At 43.0% G+C, this 24,270-nt stretch overlaps 1 protein-coding gene and 1 pseudogene across 1 annotated transcript in view; both read right to left on the bottom strand.

Annotated features, from left to right (window-relative positions):
- LOC126419004 (uncharacterized) overlaps window positions 1-24,270 on the bottom strand; it is a 113,646-nt gene that overhangs the window by 29,169 nt on the left and 60,207 nt on the right. The window contains exon 4 of the mRNA XM_050086056.1: window positions 20,962-21,180. Within this exon, the coding sequence (XP_049942013.1) occupies window positions 20,962-21,180 (219 nt within the window). The remainder of the gene's footprint in view (window positions 1-20,961; window positions 21,181-24,270) is intronic.
- On the bottom strand, window positions 14,170-14,287 carry LOC126420220 (5S ribosomal RNA; annotated as a pseudogene).

Genomic DNA, 24,270 nt, shown 5'->3' with positions numbered 1-24,270 from the left:
TTTCCTGGGCTGCGAACAAATGCTTGCCGGATGCGTGCTACATTTTCATCACTCGTTCTCGGCCATCCAGAACTTTTCCCTTTGCACAAACAACCATTCTCTGTAAACTGTTTATACCAACGTTTAATACACCACCTATCAGGAGGTTTAACACCATACTTCGTTCGAAATGCACGCTGAACAACTGTCGTCGATTCACTTCTGCCGTACTCAATAACACAAAAAGCTTTCTGTTGAGCGGTCGCCATCTTAGCATCAACTGACGCTGACGCCTAGTCAACAGCGCCTCAAGCGAACAAATGTACAACTAAATGAAACTTTATAGCTCCCTTAATTCGCCGACAGATAGTGCTTAGCTCTGCCTTTTGTCGTTGCAGAGTTTTAAATTCCTAAAGTTGTGGTATTCTTTTTGAATCACCCTGTATAATATTTATTATGGGTATAATAAAGCAGATGAAGATTTAAATAAAACATAGATTTATAAAGAGAGGAAAGGAATGCAAAAACAAATTGAAATCCTTCAAGCAATGTATGACAAAAGCTTCAGCTGCATCCAAACCCAAGTTGGTAGAACTGATTGGTTTAGGAATGTTACAGGGTAGAAACAAGTAAGTGTGGTGCCACAATTATTATATATAATGGTGATGGATGGAATTGTATGAGAGCTCACATAGGAAGGGAGGTGAACGTATTGCTAGTTTGCTAATGATATCATGGTGTGGGGAACCAACAGTAAGAAGATACAAGAACTAACAAGACACCTTAAATTAAAAAAATGAGAGATATGGAATGAAATGCAATGTGGGGAAAAAAACTCTGGTTGTAACCAGAGGAGACAAGAAGGTATGGGACAGACTAACATTAAAGGTCAAACTACAGAAATTGTGAATGACTTTTAATATCTAGAAACTATGATAATTGAAAATGAAGAAAAGGTGGCAGAAGTTAGCAAAGAGGTACAATAAAGCAATACATTTTATCCAGGTGTGAGGTGCTTAGAGTGGGGAAGGGAGGTGCCAATGAAGTGTGAGGAAGTGCGGTACAAGACGCACTTTTCACTCATCTGACATAAGCATCATACACTTGGGAAATGACAATAAGAGAGGAGAGAACAATGCAAGCCAGTGGAATGAAATTCATAAAAAGTATGTTAGGGAAAATGAGGAGAGACAGAATGAGAATGAAGATGTTCTTAATGAAATTGGAGAAGAAGAACTCAATGAGAGAATTGAGAAGAATGGATTAAAATGGTTTCGACATGAAAAGAGAATGGGAGATGGAAGAATATCAAAAGAAATGATGGAGGCCAAGTCTGAGGACATGAGGGAGACCTAGGTCAAGATGGACTGACTCAATAAAGACGAGTTTAAGATGAAAGAAGCTGGACTGGAACAAAACATTTACAGAAGATGAATGGTGGAACGGTGGAGGAAGGTGGTACCTTTAACGTCCTAACCCTGTCTAGTGCTGGATAAAAGGTAAACTAAAATAACAGCAACAACGCTTATAAATAAAACAGAATTCAAGTAAATTGTATAGAAATAATGATTGGGATAACATGTATGAAAATATAAAAAGATAGAAAGAAGCTAACCGGAAATAAATACATAAAAATAATTAAAATTAGACAGACAGAAATTCAACACAAGAAAGAATAAATGGAAGAAAAAATGAGAGCAAATAAAATACACTGATGGGAGGAAATAAAGAAATTGCAACACCAAAACAATTATTAATGTACAGGAATGAAATTTTAGGAATACATCCGTCTAGGTAATATATATAAGTGATTATCAGTTTGGCAGATGGATTTCCATGCCTGTTGCATTCAGTCCGTCAATAAATGAACAGTTAATGCTCTCTGTGGATGATGCTGGAGCTGTCATCCTATGATGCCCCATATGTGCACGATTGGAGATAAATATGCTGATGAGCAGTCCAAGTCAACATGTCAACGATTTGTACACATGTTCAGTTACAACAGCAGTATGTGGACAAGAATTATCCTGCTGGAAAACACCCCCTGGAATACTGCTCATGAATGGCAGCACAACACATCGAATCACCAGACTAAAATACAAATTTGCAGTCAGGGTGCATGAGATGATCATGAGAGTGCTCCTGCTGTCATACAAAATCACACCCCAAACCATAACTCCAGATGTAGGTCCGCTGTGTCTAACATGCAGCTTTGGTGCAAATCCTCAGCTGGCCTCCTCCTAACCAACACGTGACCATCACTGGTACCAAAGCAGGACCAGCATTCATCAGAAAACACAACTGGCCTCCACCCTGCTCTCCGATGAACTCCTGCTTGACACCAGTTGAAGTCAAAAATGGCAGTGGTTTGGGGTCAATGGAATGCACACTGCAAAGCGATGGCTTGAAGCTGCCCTTGAGGTAACAGATTTGTAACAGTTCACTGTGTTCCCACTGCTGTTCAAATTACTGCTGCAGATGCAGTACATTGCAACAGAGCCATACGCCGAACATGACGGTCTTCCCTCTCGGTAGTGCCATGCGGCCGTACAAAGCCTGGCCTTGTTGCAACTGTACATTCTCATGACAACCTCTTCAAGCAATCGTGTACATTGGCTACATTCCTTCCAAGTCTTTCTGCAGTATCACAGAAAGAACGTCCAGCTTCTGGTAGCCCTATTACATGACCTTGTCCAAACTCAGTGGGGTGTTGGTGACAGCATTTTTGTCACCTTAGCAGCATTCCTGACTATCAATTCACCATGTCCAGTCTCAAGGTAACCAACACACTTGACCATTAAGGACACACGATCTTCAGCATAACAGTTTTTTAGATTTTAAAGATTCTAATGGATCACGAGACCTTTTTTTCTTTTTTTTTTCCTTTTTTTTGTCAATTACTTGCAAACAAGGGCCCATTAGGGTTCATGGCCGCAGGGTGTGACACCTGAAGCCCTAACCAACACCAAGGCTAAGGTGGCTTAAAAAAAGTCAATTCTACCCTCAGCGACCTCCTGATTTGAGAACTGTCTCATCTAACTATTTATACGAAGACTAAGAGCAATGAAATATCACTCCATTAGCTTTACCACAACCTCATTCGTTCACATTACTCTGTCGTTAGGCTGCACGTAAAGCACAGATCAACACACATGTGGCATGGCTTGAAGTCAATATAAACTGGCTCAAGAATTACAGCATATTTTCTCATTTGCACATACAGCCTGAAGATCAGTTTTGTAAGTTGAAACCCTTACGTGCAAATAAAGAAATTTACAACAGAGAACCTGAAGGTGGACTTTCATTATTAGTCTCAGTTCTGTATGTGTAACCAGTTAGCCAATATGATCTTTACTGATTATCTCACTCATCTAAGCCAATAACATTGATGAAATGTGTGTCATTGTGAGCTAAGTACCGTATTTACTCAAATCTAAGCCGCACTTTTTTTCTGGTTTTTGTAATCTAAAAAACCACCTGCGGCTTAGAATCAAGTGCAAAGCAAGCGGAAGTTCTGAAAAATGTTGGTAGGTGCCGCCACAACTAATTTCTGCCGTCGAATATATGTAGCGGCGCTACACAGGCATGCTTTGTAGGCACAAAGATAAATATGGTGCCAAAACCTCTGCTTCAATAAATAAATTAAAAAAAAAAAAAGGGTGGAAGACGAGCTTTTTTTCTCTGCATCGAGTTTCGACCACTGCATTTTCACACATTATCCAATGAAGTAAATACAAATTCCGTATTGTTCATCTTCGAATGTAGCAGAATTTCAATGTACTATGAAAATCCGACTGGCATGACTGTTTGGGATGTTTGTCAATATGGCCAACTCTACATTCTCAATTTTTTCCTACCTGTGAGAAGAGATGGTTGCTAATAGGAACCTGATGAAATGTGAATCACGTACAGTATTCTCTTCACCATAAGAATAATATGAATATAAACATTTTGCCATGTATTCTTTTGTGTTTGTTGCTATCTCATTTAAATCCTGTCTGCCTAATAAACTACGAAACTAGAGTGAGACAACAGCAAACACGGAAGAATATACATATCGTGTCATGTTTATATTCGTATTATTCTTATGCCTAATAGTGATACAGTCAAAAATGAAGCCCGGCAACTGACTAGATTTTTAAATCTAAGATGTGAGTAATTTCTGTGCAGGATTTGATGTACTAAAGAATCAGCCGCAAAGATTTTCAAACGGAGAAAAATTTTCGCCTAACTCTCGTTCAGAACATGTTCTACCATACGCAGTCTATTATTTGGTTCTTGTTGATCATTATCAAAGAAAGCAGCAGTGTAAGTAACAACAAGTAGCAGTCTCTTGCCATTATTTTGCTAATGAGACGATTCCTCTTTTTTCTTTTTTAAATTGTAAGCGACGGTAGCGCGCACAAAAGCAAGCCATGCCACGAGCAGTGACAGGCCGTAAACACGCACTACAGAATGCGACAAACAATACATGACACAGTACAGTAATTCATTTTCAGCTTAGAGTGACGTAAACACCTATAACAAAGAAAACGGTACTTATCAGATCAAAGCAAAATAAGCAATTGATTCAAACCAGACGAAGCACGTGAAAAAGGAAGGGTACCCGTATAAATACGGATGGAGCGCCTGACGCTTAGCAATGGCTACCTGGTAAAGCTTAACTGCTAAGCTTACGACTCGAACCAAACTACTGTAGGTGTATCGTCATTCATTCGACCTAAATTGTGTCTCATATTACAATGGACCAACTCTGTTTCGATTTGGAAGTGCGGCCTAAAACTTTTCTCTCTCCTTGAATTTCGAGTTTCAAATTTCAGGTGCGGCTTAGATTCGTGAATTTTTTTTTTCCTTTATTTCGAGTCTCATTTTTCAGGTGCAGCTTAGATTCGAGTGCAGCTTATATTCGAGTAAATACGGTAATAGTGTTGCATGCAAACTAAATTAAGAAAAGAACTCACTCTAATTTGTGTGACAAAAATTACAAACTGTTCTGTGGTTCAGATTGCGCATTAAGCTGCATGTCTTCTAATTTTTGATGGGTGAGCTAGTTCTCTGGGAAGAGGAAAATGCCCATAAAGCACAGTGGTGTTGAAATCAAACATTATAACCATGGCTGCTCTACTAATAGCAAAACTGGAATAGAGTGGTGTGTTCAGAAAATCCATGTAGAATGCCTGAATTGTTGTGTCGGCAGAAGAGCCAACACCGTGTTAAGAGTGGAGGCCGAAATGCACGCGTTTTAGCTCACGCAGGCTGGCGTGAGGAGGGAAGAACTATACTGACGTGAGGTCTGGAGCATGACAAGGAATGAGAATTCAGAAAGCGGACTTAATTAGTTTGATACTTAACTTTAATCCATTAATGATGAACGTCGCTCTTGACGGTACATGATTCACAATATTATCTGTTCAGAATACATTCTTGAATAATATGGCGCCTTGCTAGGTCATAGCAAATGACGTAGCTGAAGGCTATGCTAAACTGTCGTCTCTGCAAATGAGAGCGTATGCAGACAGTGAACCATCGCTAGCAAAGTTGGCTGTACAACTGGGGCGAATGCTAGGGAGTCTCTCTAGACTAGACCTGCCATGTGGCGGCACTCGGTCTGCAATCACTGATAGTGGCGACACGTGGGTCCAACATATACTAACGGACCACGGCCGATTTAAAGGCTACCACCTAGCAAGTGTGGTGTCTGGCGGTGACACCACATGAATCATTTCTGAGGAGAAAATGTGAATATAATCAAGATACAAAACAAAATGGAATTTATTTGAAGTAAACTGCAAATGTCCAGTACAATTACAGTTGTTCAAAACTGTCAACATAAAAACATGACAAATGTATTTCACACAATGCAAAAGTGTTGTAGCTTCTCCCTAGAAGGTTGTATGTCACAATTATAATCATTCCTGTCATGCAAATATATGAGAGTAACAATGAAGCCAAAAGAAAAATCACAAGCATTGAGCTGTTGCGAAAATAGCAAAAGATTTGTTTCAGTACCAGAGTAATGGAAAAGAGCTGCTGAACTATAAATGTTTTTCTTCTGAATAATCACTTCCATAACATATATCAGAATATTGTCACAGTACATGGGATCCTAAGACAGACAGACAGACAGAGTAAACACTCAGCATACAATACAAAGAATGATAGCACAGATGTTACACATTACTTTCAGTCAGTGAAGAAAGACAGATAAATGTCGACCAATATGTACTGCCAGGCAATAAATGGGGACAACTACCTCCAATTTTTATGATTTCACCCTAAGCTTTGCAAAATTCACTTCACTATCATTGGGTACATTGAACTGATGCAGAGACACCATGAAGCTGCTTATGTGCATTATTTCATTGGAAAACTGTTGGCATTACCTTCAAGTGGAAAGAAAGGGTGTAAAATCACTAGGGGAGGTAAATCTTAACACTTAATCATGTAAATAAATGAAGTGTATAAACAAACAGCACTATATAAATAATTTTCATCAACTGGAGATTGGTTTATAAAATTTATGAATAACTATGTGCTTCAATTTAGAAGCTGTGGTGTTGTAAGTATCATGTTACTAAGATTAGCAAACTAAAATGTGAAAAGCCAATTATATGCTGGTAGCCGCTGATTTGCAGCACACAGAAACCCAAATGCAAACATATTGGTTGGTTAAAACTATAAGACCAGAGCACAAGCTTAAAAACTAGTACTGTCAGTGTGTTGTTGCATGTTCCTATGCACCACAAATTCTATCAGCTATGAGTGATTGCTAGCTTTTCCTTCATTTTTGTTCTTTGTTTTTATCCCAAAATTTCTGTTATTGTAATTAATTAAGGTTTTCTGCAATATTATTCACAAAATTAAAGATCTTTTTGTAGTAAGAGTTGACTTAGTACCCCATCGCCTTGCATTCTTAATGGCTGGAGTAAAATATACATAAATAATTTGCACTAAATATTTGTATGAGATTTGTTTATCACATAATAGATTGTTTCTGAATTTATCTTACAGTTTCAACTATTTATAAAGAAAAGTACTAAATATTGAGTGAATGTTGGCTACAACTTATTCATACAAAAATTCTAAATGACTGAGCCAATTACAAAGCAGGGTATGCATGTTATCATAATGACTTGTATTATTATGGAACAATGTTGCCAACAACTAACATAGACCTTGAACAAAGCTACAAATCAATCTATTACCACATCCTCCATTTTGCATTCTCATTCATTGGCTTTGCCAACTCTTAATGAAATGTGTTATCTTCCAATCTAATCCAAACCTTAGGCTATAAAACAGATAACTGTCAGCACAATCAAAATTGTGAGGGGCTGGGACAGGGAGGGACAGTATCACATTCTAACCCTTTCTGCTGTATTCCAACTCCACAATTTGTAGTGGGTTCTTTTAGATTAGGGCAACCAATTATTCTTCGTAACAGATTCTGCAGCAACATAACTGGCTCTCTCTTCTCCCAACTGTATTTTACTGCATCACTGATAGCTTTCAGGACATGTCTTACAGACAATATGTTAACTATGTTTCTCTTAAAATCTGCAGAAAAGCCAATATGGTTAAAAAGTACAAGATTTAAATTTTTGGGAACTACTCTCAAACAAGAAAGGATAATTCACATCTCTGGTTGGTTGGTTTGTGGGATTAAAGGGACCAGACTGCTACGATCATCGGTCCCTTTTTCCAAATACTAAAAACACCCACAGAGAATAAAAACGATCAACAGAATAGATGACAGACGACACAGAACAAGAGAAACTTAGACAAGACCAGACAAGACGAACTAAAATCACACAGAGTGGGACAAAGGTTGGCCGACCATAGAAACAAAAAAGGAAAAGCCAACCACCGAGAAACACACTAAAAAATCAGTTTAAAAACGTAGGTCATAGGCCAGAATCAACACAAAAAGACACACACTTACGTTAAGCGATAAAAGCCCCGTGCCCAAATAAAACGCAAAACTAAGGCCGCTATGGCAGAGTCATCAGTTAAAAGGGCAGGGAGCGTATCAGGCAGCACAAACGTCTGCCTGAGCACAGTTAAAAGGGCGCACTCCAACAGAATATGGACCACCGTCAAGGCCGTCCCACAACGACAAAGAGGTGGGTCCTCACGGCACAGTAAATAACTGAGTGTCAGTCGGGTGTGCCCAATGCGGAGCCGACAAAGGACGACTGAGTCCCTGCGGTTGGCTCGCATGGATGACCGCCACACAGTCGTCGTCTCCTTTATGGCACGGAGTTTATTGGGCGTGGACCGATCGCGCCATTCAGCATCCCAAAATGCAAAACCTTTTCGGCGGAGGACTGCTCACAAATCAGTCTCTGGGAGGCCAATGTCCAGAGATGGTTTACTGATGGCCTCTTTCGCCAGGCGGTCAACATTTTCATTGCCGGGCATCTCAACATGGCCCGGGGTCCAAACAAAGACCACAGAGCGGCCCCAACGGGCAAGAGTATGCAGGGACTCCTGGATAGCCATCAACAGACGAGAACGAGGGAAACACTGGCCGAGAGCACATAAACCGCTCAGGGAATCGCTACAGATCAAGAAGAACTCACCTGAGCAGGAGCGGATATACTCTAGAGTACAAAAGATAGCGACCAGCTCAGCAGTATAAACGCTGCAGCCAGCCGGCAATGAACGTCGTTTGGAATGGTCCCCAAGAGTTAGCGCATAACCGACACGTCCAGCAACCATCGAGCCGTCAGTGTAAACAATGCCAGAGCCCTGATACGTTGCGAGGATGGAAAGAAAGCGGCGGCGGAAGGCCTCCGGAGGGACTGAGTCCTTCGGGCCCAGTGCCAATTCCAGCTGATGGTGAGGGCGAGGCACACACCACGGGGGTGTACGCAGAAGTGCCCGGAAAGGAGGCGGAAGAGGTAAAGCCCCAAGCCCGGAGAGAAGCTCTCAGACGCGGACCGCGATCGTACATCCAGCCCTGGGCCGACGTTCTGGAAGATGGACGTGCGACTGTGGGAATAATAGCCGATAGTTAGGATGCCTGGGCAAGCTGAAAACATGGGCAGCATAAGCAGCCAGCAAATGTTGGCACCGTAACCGCAGTGGAGGGACACCTGCCTCCACAAGTAGGCTGTCCATAGGGCTGGTCCAGAAGGCCCCAGTGGCAAGGCGTATCCCACTGTGGAGGATAGGGTCCAGCACCAGCAACGCAGATGGGGATGCTGAGCCATAAGCCAGGCTCCCATAATCCAGGCGGGACTGGATTAATGCCTGGTAGAGCCGTAACAGGGTAGATCGGTCAGCGCCCCAGCGGGTGTGGCTCAAGCATCGCAGAGCATTTAGATGCCGCCAACACATCTGTTTAAGCTGCTGAATATGAGGCAGCCAAGTCAACTGGGCTCCGGGCCGCGGCTCCGGGTGGACAGCGCGTCGCCGGCAGAAATGCTTAACGCAGGTCTTGGCTGCCTAAAACTGGAACCCATGAGCTACAGCCCAAGACTGCGCCTTACGTATAGCACCCTGTAGCTGACGTTCAGCAGCTGCAATGCCAATAGAGCTGCAGTAAAGGCAGAAGTCGTCAGCATACAGGGAAGCAGGTACAGAATTTCCCACCGCTGCAGCGAGCCCATTTATTGCAATTAAAAACAGTCAGACACTGAGGACAGATCCCTGTGGTACCCTGTTCTCCTGGACTCAGGAGGAACTATGGGAGGCCGCGACTTGCACGCAGAAGGTACGATACGACAGAAAATTGCGGATGAAGATCGGCAGAGGGCCCCGAAGTCCCCATCCATGAAGCGTAGAAAGGATGTGATGACGCCATGTCGTATTGTATGCCTTCCACGTGTCGAAAAAGACAGCGACCAGGTGCTGACAGGAGGCAAAGGCAGTATAGATGGCCGACTCCAGGCTCACCAGATTGTTGGCGGCGGAGCAGCCATTACAGAACCCACCCTGAGACGGAGCCAGAAGGCCCCAAGACTCCAGTACCCAGTTCAACTGCCGGCTCACCAGCCGTTCAAGCAACTTGCGAAGAACGTTGGTGAGGCTAATGGGACGGTAGCTGTCCACCTCCAAAGGGTTCTTCCCAGGTTTCAGAATGGGGATAGCAATACTTTCCCGCCATTGCGACGGAAACTCACCCTCGACCCAAATACGGTTGTAAAGGTCGAGGAGCCGTCGCTGGCAGTCCACTGAAAGGTGTTTCAGCATCTGACAGTGGATGCTATCTGGCCCAGGAGTGGTATCAGGACAAGCGGCGAGGGCACTGTGAAATTTCCACTCACTGAATGGAACATTGTAAGATTCAGGATGGTGGGCGCGAAACGAAAGGCTCCGACGTTCCATCCGCTCTTTAATGGAGCGGAAGGCCAGGGGGTAATTCGCAGAAGCGGAAGTCAGAGCAAAATGCTCTGCCAAGCTGTTTGCAATGACGTCGGAGTCAGTACAAACTGCTCCATTCAGTGAGAGTGCTGGGGCGCTGACAGGGGTTTGATAGCCGTAGAAGCGTCGAATCTTGGCCCAGACCTGCGATGGAGAGACATGGAGGCCAATGGTGGAAACATACCGCTCCCAGCACTCCTGCTTGCGTTGGCGGATAAGGCGGTGGGCCCGCGCACGCAGCCGTTTGAAGGCTATGAGGTGTTCTATGGAGGGATGTCGCTTGTGACGCTGGAGCACCCGCCGGCGATCTTTAATCGCTTCAGTGATCTCAGGCAACCACTAAGGCACAGTCCTCCGCCGAGGGGACCCAGAATAACGGAGAATGGCCGACTCTGCAGCAGTAACGATGCTGGTGGTGACTGACTGAACCACCGCATCAATGTCATCATTAGAGAGAGGCTCAATAGCGGCAATGGAGGAGAACAAGTCCCAGTCAGCCTTATTCATAGCCCATCTGCTGGGGCGCCCATAAGAGTGACGCCGTGGCAGTGACAGAAAGATCGGAAAGTGGTCACTACCACACAGGTCATCATGCACACTCCAATGGACAGACGGTAAGAGGCTAGGGCTGCAGATCGAAAGGTCAATGGCAGAGTATGTGCCATGCACCACACTGAAGTGTGTGACGGCACCATCATTTAAAATCGAGAGACCGAGCTGCGCCAATAAATGCTCGACGGTGGTGCCTCAACCTGTTGCCACTGACCCACCCCACAGAGGGTTATGGGCATTGAAGTCGCCCAATAGCAAGAAAGGTGGCGGCAATTGGGCTATCAGTGCAGCCAGGACATGCTGCGCGACATCACCATCCGGTGGAAGGTAAAGACTGCAGATGGTAACAGCCTGTGGCATCCACACCCGAACAGCGACAGCCTCTAAAGCTGTCTCTAGAGGGACAGACTCGCTGTGAAGAGAGTTAAGGACATAGATGCAGACGCCACCAGACACCCTTTCATAAGCTGCCCGGTTCTTATAATAACCCCGATAGCCACGGAGGGCAGGGGTTCGCATTGCGCGAAACCAAGTTTCCTGAAGAGCAATGCAGAAGAAAAGGTGAAGGCTGATAAGTTGTCGGAGCTCAGCTAGATGGTGAAAGAAACCGCTGCAGTTCCACTGGAGGATGGTACTGTCCATGTCTGAAAAAGGCGCGACGACGGGACTGGGAAGGCAGATTACGCCGTTGGGTCACCTGTTGCCTCCGATTGAGCACCTGTGCTAGTGCTATCCATGGTGTCTGAGGGACCGGCGAGATCGAGGTCCTCAGCAGACGCCAGAATCTCCACTTCATCCTCAGACGCAGAGCGGGAGGGTTGCGATGGGGTGGGTGCCACTGCGAGTTCCTTGGGCTTAGAGCTCTTCTTCTTAGATCTCTCACGCTGCTCCTTGGGTTTCAGTGGCCGGGAGGGCGTCACCGATTCAGTCTCCGGGACTGAAGAGGATCGCCAAGCCCTACGACCAGCTGATTGTGGGCACTTACACCACTGTCGGTCGTCAGCCTTCCCGCTGGTGGAAACCTGGGAAGGGAGGAACCCTATGGACCCCTTGCGAGCGTGAGAAGCCGAAGAAGTTGGACACTTCTCCGGCTTAGAAGCGGGGACAGACGTCCCCGATGGGTGGTACGGTGTTGCTCCTGAGGTAGGTAGCGCAGGAGCAACCCGGTGGGTAGAGCCCCCCCCACTGGCAAGGGGGCAGGAGGAGTTGTACTGCTAATCGATCCGGCCGGAATTCGCGAAACTGATGGGGCTAGCACAGGTGTTGTAGCAGCGGCGTAGGAAGATGTTAGTCTCACAGCATATAATCGGTCGTATTTCCTTTTGGCCTCAGTATAGGTCAGTTGGTCCAGGGTCTTATATTCCATGATTTTGCGTTCTTTCTTGAAGATTCTGCAGTCTGGCAAGCAAGGTGAATGAGGCTCTCCACAGTTAACACAGATGGGAGGCGGGGCACATGGAGTATCGGGATGAGATGGGCATCCGCAGTCTCAACATGTGAGGCTGGAAGTACAGCGGGAAGACATATGGCCGAACTTCCAACACTTAAAGCACCGCATCGGGGGAGGGATATACGGCTTGACGTCACAACGGTAGACCATCACCTTGACCTTCTCTGGTAATGTATCACCCTCGAAGGCCAAGATGAAGGCACCTGTAGCAACTTGATTGTCCCTTGGATCCCGATGAACCCGCCGGACGAAATGAACAGCTCTACGCTCTAAGTTGGTGCGCAGCTCGTCATCAGACTGCAGAAGAAGGTCTCTATGGAAAATAATACCCTGGAATATATTTAAACTCTCATGTGGCGTGATGGTAACGTTAACATCCCCCAACTTGTCACAAGCAAGTAACCTGTGTGACTGGGCAGAGGATGCCGTTTGTATCAGGACTGACCCAGAGTACATTTTGGACACGCCCTCCACCTCCCCAAACTTGTCCTCTAAATGCTCTACGAAGAACTGAGGCTTTGTAGAGAGAAAAGACTCCCCATCAGATCTCGTACATACTAGGAACCGGGGCGAATAACTGTCGCTGCCATTCTGGGACTTACGCTCCTCCCACGGTGTGGCCAGAGAGGGGATCGTTTTCGGATCGTACTTATGAGCATTAAATTGAGCCCGAGAACGCTTAGAGACTGCTGGCGGCTGGCCGCCAGCGAGAGATGATGTACCACACTTCATTGCGGGTCATGCGCCCTGATGCCACCTACTCCGACCAAGGGCCCTCCCCATGGGCGCCACCCAGCCTCAGCATGGGCCACCTGGCAGGATGGCCATTGCCGGGAGTCCCGATACCCCAGGAGGATAGGCATCTACTCCTTAGCATACATGGGGAGTTAACGGCGCAGGCATCAGTAGAGCGATCCCTGCGTTGTCAGGGGGCTACAACCAACAGGGTACATGGAGGCCCCACCACAACGGACTGGCTACCGTGCTGGATGTTAGGTGACATGTAGTCCACAGTCATCGTCTCTGCAAAGCTCAACACTACACAGTGCATAGTGAAAATTGAACCCAGGAACACATCCTCGCCCAAGAGATTGAGAACGAGCGGGACGGCAATGCGACAACGAGAAATCTGGCTAGAGGTCTTAATGCATGATGGACAAAATGCACCATGTAAGGTGCCCTTCCCCAATTGGCTCGCTCTGCGGAAGAATTTGGAAAAATGGAGGTCAAACCCAACAGGGGACCATCACAGAAGGCCGAAACGTTTGAGACTCCTTTTAGTCCCATCTTAAGACAGGCAGGAATACCGCGGGCCTATTCTTACCCCCGAACCCACAAGGGGGTAATTCACGTCTCTGTAGCAAAAAATACACTACTTCCAAAACGAAATAGCTGAAAATGTTGTGGAAGACACTAATTCCAGACAGACAACTAATTCACTTTTACCCATATATGAATGACAGTAAGCAAGTAAATTACTGCCCACTTCAAGCAATATATGGCAACACAGAGGGCAAACACTAGGGAAGATAAATTCAGCTGATCAAGCAAAGAAAACAGTATCACATACAGTAACCATTACCTGGCTTGGCTCAATACTCACATAAACTGAAATAACTTCTTTCCGAACAGGAATTGGAAGGCGCAACGGTACCAACCAGTCGCCGTGTCATCCTCAGACCACAGGCGTCACTGGATGCGGATATGGAAGGGCATCTGAGCAGCACACAGCTCTCCCAGCCATATGTCAGTTTACGAGACCAGAGCTGCTCCTTCTCAATCAAGTAGCTCCTCAGTTTGTCTCACAAGTGTACCCCACTTGCCAACAGCACTCAGCAGACCAGATGGTCACCCATCCAAGAGTTAGACCAGCCCAACAGTGCTTAACTTCAGTGATTTGATGGGAACTGGTGTTACCACTGTGGCAAGGCTGTTGGCTCAATACTCCCATAGCAAAGAAAATTTCCACAACAGTGGCAGTTATCACCAGATCCATATGTAAGAAGAAAAAATTTATTTAAAATGAGGGGAGGAATATAACCAAAAAATGATAGAAAACAAACAAAAAGATACTTCACTGTTACAACAAGAATATGTCTTATACACCCCGTGAACCATGGACCTTGCCGTTGGTGGGGAGGCTTGCGTGCCTCAACGATACAGATAGCCGTACCGTAGGTACAACCACAACAGAGGGGTATCTGTTGAGAGACCAGACAAACATGTGGTTCCTGAAGAGGGGCAGCAGCCTTTTCAGTAATTGCAGGGGCAACAGTCTGGATGATTGACTGATCTGGCCTTGTAACGCTAACCAAAACGGCCTTGCTGTTGTGGTACTGCGAACGGCTGAAAGCAAGGGGAAACTACAGCCGTACTTTTTCCCCAAGGGCATGCAGCTTTACTGTATGGTTAAATGATGATAGCGTCCTCTTGGGTAAAATATTCCGGAGGTAAAATAGTCCCCCATTTGGATCTCCAGGCAGGGACTACTCAAGAGGACGTCGTTATCAGGAGAAAGAAAACTGGCATTCTACGGATCGGAGCGTGGAATGACAGAGCCCTTAATCGGGCAGGTAGGTTTGAAAATTTAAAAAGGGAAATGGATAGGTTAAAGTTAGATACAGTGGGAATTAGTGAAGTTCGGTGGCAGGAGGAACAAGACTTCTGGTCGGGTGAATACAGGGTTATAAATACAAAATCAAATAGGGATAATGCAGGAGTAGGTTTCATAATGAATAAAAAAATAGGAGTGCGGGTAAGATACTACAAACAGCATAGTGACCGTATTATAGTGGCCAAGATAGACACGAAGCTCATGCCTACTACAGTAGCACAATTTCATATGCCAACTAGCTCTGCAGATGACTAAGAAATTGAAGAAATGTATGATGAGATAAAAGAAATTATTCAGGTACTGAAGGGAGATGAAAATTTAATAGTCATGGGTGACTGGAATTCGGCAGTAGGAAAAGGGAGAGAAGGAAACAGTAGGTGAATATGGATTGGGGCTAAGAAATGAAAGAAGAAGTCGCCTGGTAGAATTTTGCACAGAGCATAACTTACTCATAGCTAACACTTGGTTCAAGAATCATAAAAGAAGGTTGTATACATGGAAGAACCCTGGAGATACTAAAAGGTATCAGATAGATTATATAATGGTAAGACAGAGATTTAGGAACCAGGTTTTAAATTGTAAGACATTTCCAGGGGCAGATGTGGACTCTGATCACAATCTAGTGGTTATGAGCTGTAGATTAAAACTGAAGAAACTGCAAAAAGGTGGGAATTTAAGGAGATGGGACCTGGATAAACTGACTAAACCAGAGGTTGTCCAGAGTTTCAGGGAGAGCATAAGGGAACAATTGACAGGAATGGGGGAAAGAAATACAGTAGAAGAAGAATGGGTAGCTTTGAGGCATGCAATAGTGAAGGCAGCAGAGGATCAAATAGGTGAAAAGATGAGGGCTAGTAGAAATGCTTGGGTAACAGAAGAAATATTGAATTTAATTGATGAAAGGAGAAAATATAAAAATGCAGTAAATGAAGCAGGCAAAAAGGAATACAAACATCTCAAAAATGAGATCGACAGGAAGTGCAAAATGGCTAAGCAGGCATGGCTAGAGGACAAATGTCAGGATGTAGAGGCTTATCTCACTAGGGGTAAGATAGATACAGCCTACAGGAAAATTAAAGAGACCTTTGGATAAAAGAGAGCCACTTGTATGAATATCAAGAGCTCAGATGGGAACCCAGTTCAAAGCAAAGAGGGGAAGGCAGAAAGGTGGAAGGAGTAGATACAGGGTCTATACAAGGGCGATGTACTTGAGGACAATATTATGGAAATGGAAGATGATGTAGATGAAGATGAGATGGGAGATACGATACTGCGTGAAGAGTTTGACAGAGCACTGAAAGATCTGAGTCGAAACAAGGCCCCGGGAGTACACAACATTCCATTAGAACTACTGACGGCCTTGGGAGAGCCAGTCCTGAAAAAACTCTACCATCTGGTGAGCAAGATGTACAAGACAGGCGAAATAACCTCAGACTTCAAAAAGAATATAATAATTCCAATCCCGAAGAAAGCAGGTGTTAACAGATGTGAAAATTACCAAACTATCAGTTTAATAAGTCACAGCTGCAAAATACTAACGCGAATTATTTACAGACGAATGGAAAAACTGGTAGAAGGCGACCACGGGGAAGATCAGTTTGGATTCCGTAGAAATATTGGAACACGTGAGGCAATACTGACCTTACGACTTATCTTAGAAGAAAGGTTAAGGAAAGGCAAACCTACGTTTCTAGCATTTGTAGACTTACAAAAAGCTTTTGACAATGTTGACTGGAATACTCTCTTTCAAATTATGAAGGTGGCAGGGGTAAAACACAGGGAGCGAAAGGCTATTTACAATTTGTACAGAAACCAGATGGCAGTTATAAGAGTCGAGGGGCATGAAAAGGAAGCAGTGGTTGGGAAGGGAGTGAGACAGGGTTGTAGCCTCTCCCCGATGTTATTCAATCTGTATATTGAGCAAGCAGTAAAGGAAACAAAAGAAAAGTTTGAAGTAGGTATTAAAATCCAGGGAGAAGAAATAAAAACTTTGAGGTTCGCCTATGACATTGTAATTCTGTCAGAGACAGCAAAGGACTTGGAAGAGCAGTTGAACAGAATGGACAGTGTCTTGAAAGGAGGAGATAAGATGAACATCAACAAAAGCAAAACGAGGATAATGGAATGTAGTTGAATTAAGTCGGGTGATGCTGAGGGAATTAGATTAGGAAATGAGACACTTAAAGTAGTAAAGGAGTTTTGCTATTTGGGGAGCAAAATAACTGATGATGGTCGAAGTAGAGAGGATATAAAATGTAGACTGGCAATGGCAAGGAAAGCGTTTCTGAAGAAGAGAAATTTGTTAACATCGAGTATAGATTTAAGTATCAGGAAGTCATTTCTGAAAGTATTTGTATGGAGTGTAGCCATGTATGGAAGTGAAACATGGACAATAAATAGTTTGGACAAGAAGGGAATAGACGCTTTCGAAATGTGGTGCTACAGAAGAATGTTTAAGATTAGGTAGGTAGATCATGTAACTAATGAGGAGGTATTGAATAGGATTGGGGAGAAGAGAAGTTTGTGGCCCAACTTGACTAGGAGAAGGGATCGGTTGGTAGCACATGTCCTGAGGCATCAAGGGATCACAAAGTTAGCATTGGAGGGCAGCGTGGAGGGTAAAAATCATAGAGGGAGACCAAGAGATGAATACACTAAGCAGATTCAGAAGGATGTAGGTTGCAGTAGATACTGGGAGATGAAAGAGCTTGCACAGGACAGATTAGCGTGGAGAGCTCCATCAAATCAGTCTCAGGACTGAAGACCACAACAACAACAACAACACCCTATACCTGTAGCATTATTTACATCTTCACCTGTACCTATATTCTGTGGGATTTTATTTTCAATATACTGAATGATTATTGACTGAATCTAAAAATTTTTAATGGTCTCATTATATACTGACTGTCAGAGGTATAACACCGTGTTAAAAGTTTAATACAACAAGGAAAGTATTACAGTCAGAATCTCTGCATTTTTCTTCAACTGACACTGTGCAAATACCCGGACTGTATTCATCCAGTATTTGAGAAGGAGAGCACTCAGAAACTTGCAACCAGCTTTACATACAATTTCAAACCTTTAAAAAAAATTCTCACAGACACCCCACACAAATGATGAAAGGGAAAAAGTTTATCATTTACAATATTTTCACTGTTCATGCAAACATCAGCATCAGGCATGATAGTCTAAGTTACTTCTTCATTACTAGTAACTCTAATTTGCAATGTACTTTGCAGACAGTATCCACGTACACTGACATTGCAGGATGGTAGTGGAGCTAGATGCACAGGACACAACATTTCGGAAATTGTTAGGGAATTCAATATCCAAAGATCCACAATGTCAAGAGTGTACCAAGAATACAAAATTTCAGACATTACCTCTCACCATGGGTAATACAGTGGCCAACAGCCTTCACTTAATGCCTAAACCAGCTGTGTTTGTGTCGGGCTGTCGGTGCTAACAGACAAGCAACACTGCGTGAAATAACTACAGAAATTAATTGGGGAGTATGACAAACGTATCTGCTAGGACAGTGCAGTAAAATTTGTCATTAATGGGATATGGCAGCATACAACCGATGCACTTGCCTTTGCTAACAGAGCGACATTGCCTGCAGCGTCTCTTCTAGGCTTGTGACTGTATCTGTTGGACCTAGATGACTGGAAGACCATGGCCTGGTCAGACGAGTCCCGATTTCAGATAGTAAGAGCTGATGGTGGGGTTTGAGTGTGGCACAGACCCCATGAAGTCATACACTTCAGTTGTCAACAAGGCACTGTCCAAGCTGGTGTGGGCTGCATTTACATGGCATTCCTTTGGTCCAGCTGAATCAATCATTAAATGGTTATGTTCGGCTATTTGGGGACCGTTTGCAGGCATTCATAGACTCCACGTTTCCAGAGAATGATGGATTTTTTTATGGATGACAAAGCGCAATGTCACTGGGCCATGATTGTTCACGATTGGTCCGAAGAACCTTCTGGACAGTTCGAGCAAATGGTTTGGCCACACAGTTCACCCGATCCCACCAAACATTCTTCGGACATGATTGAGGTCATTTGTGCACAAAATCCTGCACCGGCAACATTTTTGCAATTATGGACGGCTATAGAGGCAGCATGGCTCAATGTTTTTGCAGGGGACTTCCAACGACTTGCTGAATCCATGTCATGTCGAGTTGCCGCACAAAGCTGGGCAAAAGGTAAGACACGATATTAAGAGGTATCCCACGACTCTGCCACCTCAGTGTACACCTCTGAACATACCTGCAAAATCATATCACTGTGTGAAACACAGTTTAGAAGATATTACGTCATAAACACTGAGCTGTGTGGAAAACTAGCTTTTGCTTAATGATGATGATGATGATGATGATGATGATGATGAGTCCCATACTTCTTTACAGAGCGTAGGGGAGCGATGCGGGAGACCAGTGCCGCCTTACTAGGCAAGGTCCTAGTGGAGGTGGTTTGCCATTGCCTTACTCCGACCGTAATGGGGATGAATGATGATGATGATGACGACACAACAACACCCAGTCATCTCGAGGCAGGAAAAATCCCTGACCCCGCCGGGAATCGAACCCGGGACCCCGTGCTCGGGAAGCGAGAACGCTACCGCGAGACCACGAGCCGCGGGCAGCTTTTGCTTAAAATGAAGCACAAATCGCCCAGCCTACATTCATCCAGCATTTCACAATGAGAGCACTTAGTGAGTTGCAACACACTTTAACTGCTATCTCAAACCTTTCCTAAACTTTTTCTCACATGCTTGACATAAAATATTAATCATATTGCTCATTTGTTAAGTAATTAGATGTTTGAAGCTGTTTTATGCATGAGAGTTAGATTCATTATAGAATTGGAGGTGTATTAGTCTGACAGAATATGTCATAGTAGAAAGTGTATGGAAATTAAAATTACATTTTAATAGCTTAAACCACTAAACTTACAATAATAGCATATCCATGTAAGAGAACATATAGTAAAGAAGTTTATAAAAATCTTCAAACTTTTAGATTCAGAGAGTCCCAACACCCTATCCACCATTTAGTTTCTTTTCATTTGCATCAAGTGACATAAAAGAAGTTCAGAAAATGTATGAAAAGCTTCTCCATCATTTCATTTCCCCAATGTTTTGCACATTTTGTTACCAACCATCTGATTTATTCTTCCAATTATCTGTTTCCCCAAACCTTGAGAGCTTACTTGTCATTCTATTCCTCTGAAGTTTTAGAAGAAGAAACTCATTTCCAAATGTCCAGATAACACCAGCCTTTTATTGTGCAAGAAGAAATCTCTAATTATGAAAAATCAGCAATGAATTGTAATTTTTTTGGTATAATCAATGACTTTTCCACATGTTATTTTGCAAGCATTACTTTTTAAGTCCATCTTAATATATCATTTGCAAGAATGATTACATTTCTTTGTGAATAGTCAAATTCGTAACCTTCAAAGAGGAATGACTGCTCAAAAATTGTATTCTAATAACTACTCATCAGAAAGAAGGATCAGTTAGTTGCTACAGAATAATTCCTTTGATTTCTTTTATTTGAAACGACAGGTAAGCTGGCCCCCGTCCTTCCCAACCCTCCCCCCCCCCTAAAAAAAAAAAAAAAAAAAAAAAAAAAAAAAAAAAAAAAAAAAAAAAAAAAAAAAAAAACTACCCCCCCCCCCCAAAATCTCTCTCTCTCTCTCTCTCTCTCTCTCTCTCTCTCTCTCTCTCTCACACACACACACACACACACACACACACACACACACACACACACACACACACACACACAAAGCCACGCACTCAATTCAGCCCTTACCAATTCAGTGCCTGCTCCTTCCATACTCAAATAATGATGTAGATTACACAGAGAGACAAAAATGCAGTATGAAGCATGCTACATATTAACATTTTATCTCATAACATTTTATCTCATTGAAAAAACAATAAAATGTCTTGATGTAATACAAACAAGAATCCTGTTGATACTCACAATTTAGACACAAGAGACTGGGGTAATATAGGCTCATTCTGCAATGCACGCAGCTCATCAGACAAGATTAACCGTCTGCCAAGGGTCGTATCTTCAGCAGCAGTGCTGGTTGTTGGCTTTTCTTCAGATATTGGTGGTGGGCTGTAGTCCCCACTGATGCTCAGCTGACTCATATGTGCAGCCATCTTTTCTTCTGTAATGTGCTTCTTTGGTGGGCGGCTGCAAAATAAAGACTCCAGTAAACATACGGCATTTTGTGACACTATTTTTATATCATTTTCTTTCTCATCAAGTTAAGAAGGACTAGCAATTGTTTCTAACAATCCTGTTGCTCACAGTTTCAGCTATTACAAATTACTTTTAAAACTCTCTGTACCAATCATATTGTATGTAGTGGGATGTAGAAAGTGAAAAATTTTAGCAATACTCATATCAGTGCTATTCATTACTCATTTGTTAATATATTTTGATAAATTAACTACCATTTTGCCACTGCTTTTCTCTGGTATTGTATTATGCTGAAATAATTATGTTTGAATAATGGGTTTGAGATTAATCACAAAATTCACAACAATGTTTTCAAAAAATTCTTATCTACACACTTTTAACATACTTAATCAGCCCTTAAACACATGTTGTTTCTGAATGGTAATCTTGAAACACAGTTACATATACAAAACGTCACCACACTCCTAACTCCAGTATGGTCTCTGTTAGCAATATTTTCCAATTTTGTTCTTGCAACAGGAATACATACAAGGGGAGACTGAAAAGGTCTTGGCTTTGGTTCCTTACAATTAGGATTGACAAATGAAAGCTTGATATCTTAAAATGCATCACACACTTCCTATTCTAATAATTATTTTTAATTTCAGGTAGACTATGAGATGGGTGAGACACAAGAAGGTTCATACCTATAGTTACAGGCCATCATGATGCTTTTGGTTTTGCAGGGAAAGTCTGGAGTGTGTCAACTGTTAATGGAGAAGTATCCATCCTATAGCACTGCCAAAACATGAATGTCTCATTTCAAAACTGGACATTTCACTCCTGAAGATGAATGCTGCAATAGGTGGTCCACAACATCTGCAGACCTGGCTACAATTCACACTTTCCATACACAGATTCTTGAAAAGCAACGAATATCTGCCAAAGAAATAACTAAGGTATTGGATGTACCTAGGGAGCACAATGGTTTCATTACTATCAGTGTCCTCGACATGACAATGTTCTCAGTGAAGTGGTTGCCAAAAAACATTTGAGCAGTGAACACAAAAATGCACGAGTTCAAACATCCTATTGTTTTGATTGATTTTTATGCTGAAAAGAAGTTTTTGATTCAGTTACACACTAAAGATAAAATCTGCTGCATACTTATGGTCAAAGGAACTGCACCAAGTAATCGACCACAGAAGTTATGGCACCTGTTTTCTTGTACAAACATAGCATTCTGTTGGTAGAATCCCTGTCTCAAGGTTGTAGTTATAAAGGAGGTGATTATGCCACATTCTTTGACTCGCTGAAGGACATCACACCTTTGCACATGTTCTTAATTCTGATTGCCAATCTGGATGTCTGTGTTCCAAATTGTTTGACCATTCTTCCCACTCAGCTGACCTGGCCCCTTTGGACTACCATTTGTTTCCTACTCTGAAGAAACACTTCAAGGGTCATCATTTTTAACACAATGAATATGTCAGAATACGACATTAACAGACAGCATCAGCTTCAGATGGTCGTTGTTGCAGAAAACACTTCTTTCTTAACCTACCTACAACTTTCTTTTGAGTAGCTGTTACAGTAACTTGTCGCATATCACACTCAGCAAGTTCAGCAACAAAAGTGGTAAAGAAATCAATACTCTCTTCTGAGACACAGAAATGCACAACCAAAGTTTCTCTGACACTCCCATTAGCAGCAGACTTCCTCCATCATTTCATTGTTGTGCTAGTATACCTTGAACTCCCAGCTTTGCTTTGCAAGATCAACACAAGCACTGTTCATACTGTAATCTAACATTTGAATTAGCTTTTTCATAAATAAGTCATTTATGATCTGTGCATATCCAAAATAATGCTATGTGCCACGTGGACACAATACTCATCCTCCTCAAACTTCCACTTCAAACTTCCTTTTCATTGCCAACACATCATCTTTACATGTTTTATTTCATTTCACCATTCTTCAACTTAGTTGTAAACAAATCTTCAGGCAATGGCTTCCTATAGTCAAGATGGCATAAGAAGTTCTCTGACACGTTACAGCAATGTTGCCAGCTTTCAACTGTGGAGCAGTAATGGCTACGTGCAAACAGTAGTTGTATACAGAGCTGAGACAAGACTGAGGTGTTGTCATAGAGACATTTACAAGATTTTGTTATGTTATTGGCTTAGGTAGGCATGAAGTGTCTGTCGTGGACTTATGGCAACTCAACTACAGATTTGTTTACATTACTTGAAGTACCAATTCCTTTTAGAGCTAACTGCTTGAAGAAATTCCTCTCAGTATCTGTTTTATTCTTTATACACAACAAAAACAAACAAGACTAGGAGAAATGGACACACAAAAACAGGGATTGGGGGAGAGGGGCATTGGGTGGGAGAGAGTAGCTATAATGTTTGTTGGAGTTGTGTGTGAAGCGGAAAAATGAAGATAATGGAGGAAGAAGAGACGGTGTCAGAGTCACACATCTCTGGTGGGAAGCAGGTGTTACACTAATACGCTAATACCCTTTTCAGTGCCTGTACAAACTGACACTTTCCTAAACAGTAATCCAAGAAATCAATTTCCCATGACAATCATCCGACAAGTCCAGCAAAACCCATACTCACTGTGAACCAATCACTGGTTGGTAACCTCCTCATTGCCTAGGCTTCGAAAACACAATTAACTCATTCACGAGAGCTCAGTTTGACCTGTGAGATAGCTTGCTTAAACTCCCATCACCACCTAAAGTAGCAATTTCTGTGCAGCATTCTATGTTGAGATGACAACTAAACAGCTGTCTACATGCACAAATGGGCACTGCCAACTTGGCCAGCCAATTGCTATATACACCAATACCAATGACTTAATAGCTGCTTCCATGCCTCCCTCCCACTATCAGCTCCCTTGAACTATGTCTTTGCAATCTCACTAACCTAAACCACTACAAGTATCCTTCAGTCCCATAACATCAGGTTAATGCGTGTAATCCATACCATTTTGTGAGTTATAACAATAATTATTTGACACAATAATTAATACATTAATTCTTTTAACAACACAAAATATCTTACTGCTGTTCATGCTTACAATTTTCCTTAACTG

Source organism: Schistocerca serialis, chromosome 9 (assembly GCF_023864345.2).
Source record: "Schistocerca serialis cubense isolate TAMUIC-IGC-003099 chromosome 9, iqSchSeri2.2, whole genome shotgun sequence".
In the NCBI taxonomy this organism is placed as follows: Eukaryota; Metazoa; Arthropoda; class Insecta; order Orthoptera; family Acrididae; genus Schistocerca; species Schistocerca serialis.
This window is presented reverse-complemented; position numbering and strand designations above follow the sequence as displayed.